The sequence below is a fragment of the Thunnus thynnus genome, chromosome 19 (genome assembly GCF_963924715.1).
Source record: "Thunnus thynnus chromosome 19, fThuThy2.1, whole genome shotgun sequence".
NCBI lineage: Eukaryota > Metazoa > Chordata > Actinopteri > Scombriformes > Scombridae > Thunnus > Thunnus thynnus.
The window spans coordinates 10,635,826-10,644,696 of NC_089535.1; the positions used below are offsets into that span (position 1 = coordinate 10,635,826).

Sequence of the window (8,871 nt, forward strand, 5' to 3'; positions counted from 1 at the left end):
TGTACAAACTGAGTTCATTTTCCATGAAGATTGACCCACTTATTGTATGTGTGGCACAATAATAAACATTTTATTTTAAGACATTATAACATACAAACTTTGAGAACTATAGAGGTCTGTCTGCTTGCTCCCTGGACAGTCTACTGTTTGCTTGAGGTGTATTACTCCACAAGAGACTCTGAATTTACAGAGTAAGAAAATAGCGCCAGCAAAAGGTCACAAGGTCAAAGTAGGGGAGGTCTGTCAGGACTGCGTGCATGTAATGGTTTACATCACCTCTGACCCTTAAGTTTAGGCAGCCAAGAAGAAGTCTACAAGATTTAGGAGCCCAAAAAAAAAAAAGTGTTATGATGATATTAGATGTGTTTTTGACAGACTAGATCAAAATACACTTCCAAAATATTATAAATACACTTTATATTATTTAATTTACTGCAAAACACATCGCATTTATATACATTATGTGTAATTTAATGGCATAGAAGCTGCTTTTTTCATAAACACTTAATATTTAGTTACTTGTTTGTTCTTCTACACGTGTTTTGGGGCACACACAAGACCGGGAACACTGCTATACTACAAACAGGGAATCATGAGATTCTTTTTTGTCGTTTTATCTTTAAAGAAAATTCACAGTGTGTGTATCTGAGTTCATGCACGCACTCAACCGAGAACTGGAGACATCAAACATGGACGTCAAGCCAAAATTAATATACACACAGTCCAAATTTTTTAATTGATAATGTTTCTATTAGTGCAAAATCCATAGCAACCCTATCAACTATGCTGAAAATGAACAGATAAGCTATAGTGAAGCTGGCAGAAGCATTGACAACGTGGGAGTATGTTAACAGCACAGATTAGGAGAAACCCCATGGGAGCACCTAGAGGTATGTTGAGAAATATTTTTCCGGTAAAATACTTAGAAAGTGATAATCAAAGTTACATGATACATACCAGATGAACCAACAGATAAAGAGATAACATTTGCTGACGGTGTAGACCAGCACTACAAATCAGAGAAAGGACAGTATTGAGCAATTCTGTGGTGGAGGCTTTATTGTTGTACCAGCTATTACATGTCTTATGACACATTTTGCTGTGGTTGAACCGCCTGTCTCGTCACTCCTTATTCACAAAGGTCAGGGATTCAGTTTTAGGGATCACTGTCCTTTTGGGAAATGAATTCTCTTTCTCAACTAGAAATCTTGGCCATGGCTCTCCAGACTAAACGTACTCTTCTCCTTCATCAATTCTGTATGTAGTCGATCCTCCAGTATGGGCAGAAAAACTCTTGACATACCAAACTTTTCCACTACTTTTTAGCTGCTGGTTTTCTTTACTGAGATGGTCTCCAGCTGCAACTATAATACTCAAAACTTTTGACTTGTTGCGTAAACAGACATCATCTGAGAAATTTCAGCATTGTTTGGAGGCTGCTAAATATTTAGACTTTTGTTGGAAACTGCCGCTCTGCCATTAGAACTGCAGATTTGTTATTTATCTTCTAGCTGCACTTTTGCTAAGTGAAGGAGGCAGTGCTGGAAAAACAACTCACCTGCAACCCTGAAAGAGCAAGAAATGTATCCGTATGTTGCTCCTCTCAAGCTCTAAGGCTGCCTAAACCAGACTATTTCCCTCTCATTCTGCAGCTGTAGTAGCAGGACAGTTAGCTTGATAAACTGGTATATAGATCATCCTGTTTTCAATGAATGGCCTCGTCCAAAATAATCTTCAGTGTGTGAAAAAGACATTCAGTCCAACTGATGTCTGGCACTTTCAACTGTGAATATTTTGGGTTTCCAAATCTCTTTGGTTCCATCACAAACTGCACAGCAAGAACATATTTCTTAGGATGTTATTTTTCAAGGCTTCCCCGGTGGCAGATGATGAAGACAAAGAATGATATTAGTGAATATTTTGTGTATTAGATGTTGAGATTTAATAAAGCTACATTTTTCATTAGGAGTACTTCTATTGGTGTGGTATTTGGAAGAGGGCTGCATCAAATTGTGTATGAACTTTTCCTTGGAATCAGCTCTGAATATGTATTCAGCAAAAATAGACTGGTCGCACCTCTTTTTGACTAATTAAAGTAGTAAGCAATAACGGTAATAATAAAATCTGATTTTACCCCTGAGGTGTCTTCGTGCCCGTCATGTAGATTTATGGCTTGTTTATTGTGGAATGATTGGTTGTAGCAGAGTGTTTGTTCCCACATTTTAAGACAATACTTTGCCAGATATGTTCACATGAAATTCAGAGTGTGGGATGTAACTAAATAAAAATCAGATCCTCCTGATGACTACACTACAAAACCTCCAACATTAAAACAGCAGTTCATGTTTCTGAAAACACCATTTATTTTTAGTTTTGTGTACCTTTTTGACATAACATCTGGGACTCATTTTACTTGCTAGAGATTTGCAAAAACAAACTGAGTGGGAATAAAGTCACATCCTTCTAGAGAGTTATTATTAACAAGATCATCACTGATCCAGACAATAAGGCTTAAAGATCACGAGACAAGACTGAAACTCCCGTTTAACATCACATTTATTTAAACAAAAATGTGTCATTTAGGATGAGCTGGAGGCGGCCACTGCAGCACGTCTGGGTTTGGGGGTGGTGCCTTCCCTGAAACCATTCCTGGGAAAATAAGAGAAAAACAAACGTGAGGATGATGTCATGTAATTAAAGTAGTCTGACTCAAGAGGCAAATCCTGCTCATAGAGTCACAAGTCATCTGTTATGTTATTTCATAAACATTCCTGGACATTAACAAATGTGCTAAAAGTTTTACTTTTATGTTTACATTCTACTACCAGTACCAACAGGCCGGTTAGCTAACAAATTGTTCATAACTGTAAATATTTCTCGTTGATTTGTTTAGACAGAAGGATAAACATTATGGATGACAAACGTTGGCACAAATGACAGACGGTATGATGTTAAGCATGACTGTTTTAGTTAAACAAAACTTTTGCATTCAGTAAGAGCAGTCATCTAAAAAGAAATGAGTCATTGAAAAAGAGGCACGAATTCTGGCTCTTTGTTTTGTTGTTTTAAACACATCCAATCTCACTAAAAGGGGCCTTTCAAAAGCAAACATTTTGACTTGTCATCTCAGGAAAAGTCCAAGTTTTACTAAGACCATTTATGATGCATCAGTTCAACTCAGTGACCCAGTTAATCACTGAAACAGCATGCACAACTCCAGGGCTCTCAAACTTGCACAGCTTAAAAGGAAATGTGGGCATTATGTTATTTATGTGATCAATTACACCTGTGCTATACATACATGTCAACATATCTGCTGTGGAAAAGGCATATTGTCAGATGAACTTGGCTTGTACTTCACTATGGCGCTTCTTCTAGTGTGAGCGATTTTTTAGACACCTTTGATCAAAGTTTTAAGCCATTAGTTGAACAATTAGCCATCTATAGTCATGATTACTTAAACTTAAACATTTATAGTTTGATGAAGTAGGAGGAACACATTACACCCGTTTTTAAGTCCTTACAGTGGTTGCCTGACAGTTTCCATATTGATTTTAAGATTTGTTTTTAAGATCTTCATGGTCTTACATCACACTACTTATCTGATGTGTTTGCGGTGTGGCACAAGTCTTTAAGTTGTTCCAAAGCGTAGGACAAACTCTTGTTGAGGCAGCTTCTGTTTTTATGCTCCGAGCAGCCTGCCAGAGGACTTGCGAGCAGCTGGAAGTGTTGATATCTTCAAATGTAAACTTAAAACTTTCCTCTTTAGTCTGGCTTATATTAGGATATTTTATGGCCATTATTTATTTTATTGGATTCATGTTTTAAAACATTTTTATTCCCTTTGTATTTCATTTGTCATTGTCATGTTTTTACCTTTATCTTTTTAAATTTCTGATTACCAGCTTATCAGTCATCTATAAAACACTTTGACTACATTAACCTGTTTAATTGATTGATGAGCGTTATGGACAGGCACTCATTTTTCTTCATTCACCTGGATCCCTGTTAAACCACACAGTCTCTGCAGAGCATCTCGTTTAATCTAACAGATCCTGTGTGTGATGCTTACCTCAGAGAAAATGCTGATATCATACTGAATTCATTTGTTCAGACATTTATTTTCACCATCACTGGTAAGCAGCACTGACGAGGCTTCTAACAAGACTATAAACTGGTTGCTAACAGAGCCCAAATGTTATTTAACAGAATCTCTTCCCGATCACTTATACTTGGTGACACGCAGCCTGCAGATACCTTCAGTTGTTGTTGTGTGGGTGGTGCTGGAGCGTGATGCATCTATCAGCTTGTTGGGAATCCCTGCCACTGACTGGCTTTAAGACAAGTTACAAACTGTCCTTTTCTTCTCTTACGGCCAAGTTACCTCCCTATCAGTTCCCCACAGCAAAACAGGCAAGAAAAATAAGTCTAGTTGACGCACACTTGCATTGTTGACAGGCTACGTTACCACAGAATTTAGTTTAGAGCTTCATGTTTACAGTCCATCTGTGGCGTTAGGTACATTCAGGTCAACTATCAACATGTCAGGGATGACATTTCTCTTCTGTCGTTTGTAAACACTTGTTTGAAGTTGTTTATATTTACGTTTGTTCGGATGCACCATGTATGTCCCTCAAACACAATTTTCATGATGCAATGTCAACAACACAAACTCCAATGATTATCTCGCATCATTTGACAATATAACCAATGCAGGAATCTTGCTTAAATGACCTGCCAGGAATGAGTCAACAACTCAGAAGCGCATCTAATGTTTGTAGTTCAAGTTAAATTATTATTCACAATAAGCAGGTTGACTTAGAAAGTGATGGTCATGTTGATTATAGTTTTAGGAGGCGATTTAAAATGAGTTAAACATGTAATTAGTTCAAAGTCTTAGCATCAAGATGACATTTATCAGTCTTTCTTCCAGCAGTGAAGGCGTATAATCTAATTTGACCCTTTCTGCCACTAAGAGCCTGTTAACACTAATCTGATACAGACCACTCAAGAGTTTTGCTCTGCAGAAATAACAACCAGTGGTAGTTATGTACTGTGTTCACATTTAAAAATCTTACCTGAATCTGCGGTAGACGACCTTCAGGTGTCTCAGACGGCCGGTGCCAGTGGTGTTCCTCCTCTTGGCCTTAGCGCTCCAGTTGTCTACAAAACAAAATCAAACATCTGTAAGTATCAGGGCAGCCTGGCCATTCAGTTTCCTTCATATTAATTTAAGACCAGGTAATGTGTCCAATAGACTGGAGCCAGAAAATTATTTTAACTATTTGGATAATCAATCATTAAGTAATTTTTCAAGCAAAAGTGTCAAACATTAGATGGTTCCAGCTTCTCAGCTGTGAAAACTCGCTGTTGTTTCTCAGTCTTACATTTAGTAAATTTAGTCTTTGGGTTTTGGGACTGTTGGTCAGACAAAAACAAAACAGAGTGGTGTCACATTGGCGTCCAGGATATTGTGATGGGCACCTTTCAGTTTTCTGATATTAACAGTTAATAAAGAAAATCTGCAAATCAATCAATAGTGGAAGTAACCGTTAGTTGCTGCCCTGCTTTTGTAAAATAGCTGAAATGTTTCTTTGTCCTGGTCTTTGATTCTTCTCAGCCATCATTTAAAATTCATACTATCACTACACTGTGATAACGAAACATACTCTGTGACAACATCCTTGTGTTTTAAGTGTCAGAGAAGTCAACCTATACTAAACCACTACCAAAGTTTACCTGCCAATTTTAGGGCCAACAACACACTTACATGAAATGTTTTGAATAGTTATGGACAAGACATGTCTTTCAGTGACTTACACTTTCTCTTGCGCTTCTCAGGGTAGCCACACTTGCCGCAGGTGGACTTCTGCAGGTGGTAGGCCTTGGACCCGCAACGACGGCACAGGGTGTGCGTCTTGTTCCGGCGTTTACCGAAAGATGATGTCCCCTTCGTCTTGAGAAGTTAAAGAAAGATCAGAGGTCAGGAACAACTCGCCAAAGAATTGATTACAGTTTTAACTTCTTGTCAGTCTTGTCTCAGCACAGAAGATTGAATCACAGAAAGTCATTTGTTCAGACATTTGTGTTTAAAGACATCACGGACAAGACTCATCTGCTGCTCTCACAGCCTAACAATAAAAGACATGAACAGCTTGAACAGCATTAAAATCTATTCTAAGATCTGAATTCCTTTTGCAACCAACAAATTCTCCAGAAAGCAGCAAGTATTTTGGCTTCTTCTGGACATGTTCTCGAAAGTAAACATTCTCTGTTGCCATCAGGGCTTCATTATGTTTTATTCACTCGTAAAACTAAGCACTCTTCTAAATCATTCCCTCCACAATATGACTAATTGCTCTGTAGATTTCTTTTTTTACCGTTATTATTGTTAGTGAATGTTTTATCTGATCTTTTTGTGTTCATCAAGTTTATTTATCAATATTTGTAGATTTTATTCCACATTGGCTGGTGTTCTTTTTAATTTGTGTTTGTGTGTTAGTGTTTTTTGTGTACAACACGCTGCTCCAAACAAGTTACCCCTAGTGGGATTAATAAAGTTGTTTGAAGCCTCCAGTGGCACCATTAACTTAGATGTTGGCTGTCAGGGATAGAACACTAACATACTTAAATGTACCTAAATACAAAGCTACAGACTAATATCCTGTCCTCGGTAAAGAAAGGCGTGTTTCTGTGTCAGTTTACCACAGTAACGTATTGGCAATGTGAACATTTACAGAAAGGAGGCACAGTCAGTGCTACACGGAGAAGCTAGCCGGCTACAGAGAAGCTAACGCTACTTAGCCATTTCACCTCAACTAGACGAATATAGTCTCCAATTTCACCGTGGCCCGTTAACGGGTTTAACCGACGATATCCAGAGTAATGTTAACGTTATCCAGCGGTAAAACACCGTATTTCCCCCGTTTCAATGAAGCACATTCTGTTGTCAATGCTACGGAGAGGAAATGAATGCTGGATGGGTGTCAGGCAAACTGCTGTAAATACACTAAAATTAAGCTTCATCTACAAAAATACTTCATCCAAACGGTAACGATGCTTAACCGACGTCCAAATATCAACAGAAGATGACAGATAAACCGTTCGTTCAACAGATGTTAAGAGATTTCTTTCCGCCAGCGTTGCAGCTTACCATTTTCGTCCAGTGGCTAAGGGAAAAGAGGCCGGAAGAGGAGCATGCGCTGCGTCAAATTACATCCGTGATGCTTCCTGTGTAACACTCAAATGTGACCCCATCGATATAGCGTTCTGCTCATAATTCGAAGAAACGTTGATTAAATTACCTCCTTTAGGTCCATGTATTTATTTACCCTACGTGTTATTTAAAGAGGAAACAGCTCTAAAGTCATATAGGAAGTGTATGTAGTGTCATAATAAAAACACCGTCTATCTGAGAATGCACGAAGCAAAACCTTATGATCAAAATACAAACACAGCATACTGTTACAATATAAATCAGTGTCACATTTTTTTGTTGTTTGTGGGGTAGAAAAAAATATCCAAATTGTCAACTGAAGAAAATACCTGACCCTCACCACATAGGCCTACTATCAAAAATCCTAAACAAATAATGTTTATTTAAATTAACTACAAAGATATAGCCAACAGACAGTGAAAACATATTTTTAAAAGGTAATAGGACTGCAACTAACGATTTTTTAAATTGATTAATCTATAGATTATTTTCTCCATTAATCTATTAGTTGTTTGGTCTGTAAAATGTCAGTAAATGGTGAAAAATAGTTGGCGATTCATTTAATAGTTGACGACTTATCAATTAGTTGACTAATTGTTGCAGCTCTAAACTGATGATTTGTAATCCAGTATGCACTACAATGAGAATGAAGTAGTTGGGACGAGGGTCAAGCTGCACTGAAAATGGTCCCCATTTGGAAATGTGTTGCTGCCCCATCTGAATGAGTTGAAGTATGTCGGTCTTGTTCATGGGAGTAAAATGGAGCATGAGATTAAAAGTTGGATTGGCGTGGTACCGGTAAGCATTACAGCCTTGTCTTGTAAAGGTCCCTGTGTCAAAATTTATTTTAATATGTTTATTATATTACTTGATATCGCTTATATGGTGCATATTTGAAATATGTGTTCAGTCTAATTACAGCAAACTGATTGACACACAGCAAACCAGGTGGGCCCGGTGGTCCAGGTTTTTGGGGCTTTCAACTGTATCTCATGTCTTCCTCAGAAGATAAAGCTTGCTCAGTTGTCACTGAGATGACTCTGTTATAATGTGACCTGAGTATCAAACTTTAGCCATGTGATAACGTGTGATAATTGTTATACTGATGCTGTGTGAACTGTACTTAATGGTAAGTCCGGGTCAGTGGGGGCTTCAGTGCCTCCCAGCAGGTAAATATGGCCATATACTGTATGTTCCAACCCCATGATTCCAACTTCTGCAGTGACAGTAAAAATAGTTTGTGGATCGTTGAATTTAGTCTCTTTCTTGGCTTCCTTTTAAGGAAAGGATGAGAAGTTCACATATCTGGAAGTGGCTCAGAGAAGAATTGCTGCTCATTTTTGTCAAGAGGAAAGATTCAAGTGTTTTGGTTGTGGCTTCTTTTATTAAACTGCTGCCATGTGGACCTGTGCACACATGAGAAAATAAATGGATTGTGAAAAGTAAAACAGACCTTTACAAATATTCAAATATCAGTGTTTCAATCTGACTTTCAACATAAATTCTGACTTGACTAGAATTACTGCAGATTACTTAAAGTAAGTAAAATAAAACGTATGTCCGTGTCCAATATGTGTCAGTAAATCTGGAAAATCTGTGGTACACTTAACAGATTTGCCACTTTTCAAGTGTGTCCTCACTATTTTAATTTCATC

At 37.8% G+C, this 8,871-nt stretch overlaps 1 protein-coding gene and 2 non-coding genes across 3 annotated transcripts; all 3 read right to left on the reverse strand.

Annotated features, from left to right (window-relative positions):
• Positions 1–2,538: 2,538 nt before the first annotated feature.
• Positions 2,539–7,261, reverse strand: rpl37 (ribosomal protein L37). Its single transcript, XM_067575269.1, has 4 exons — positions 7,154–7,261; positions 5,821–5,956; positions 5,079–5,163; positions 2,539–2,649 (listed from the first exon to the last, which is right to left on the reverse strand). Exons 1-4 carry the CDS (start codon positions 7,154–7,156, stop codon positions 2,580–2,582), a joined length of 294 nt encoding a protein of 97 aa, XP_067431370.1. The 5' UTR covers positions 7,157–7,261; the 3' UTR covers positions 2,539–2,579.
• LOC137171401 (small nucleolar RNA SNORD72) lies at positions 4,066–4,143 on the reverse strand. The gene has a single exon (XR_010924761.1). It is a non-coding gene; the product is annotated as a small nucleolar RNA SNORD72 (small nucleolar RNA).
• On the reverse strand, positions 6,032–6,111 carry LOC137171402 (small nucleolar RNA SNORD72). The gene has a single exon (XR_010924762.1). It is a non-coding gene; the product is annotated as a small nucleolar RNA SNORD72 (small nucleolar RNA).
• Positions 7,262–8,871: the final 1,610 nt, after the last annotated feature.

What these genes read in the sequence shown, in the direction of transcription:
- rpl37 (XM_067575269.1), bottom strand. An exon ending in TGAGAAGCGCAAGAGAAAGT is followed by an intron (nt 5,164 to 5,820) that starts GTAAGTCACTGA and finishes TTTGTTTTGTAG; the next exon opens with ACAACTGGAGCGCTAAGGCC. An exon ending in GTCGTCTACCGCAGATTCAG is followed by an intron (nt 2,650 to 5,078) that starts GTAAGATTTTTA and finishes TTATTTTCCCAG; the next exon opens with GAATGGTTTCAGGGAAGGCA.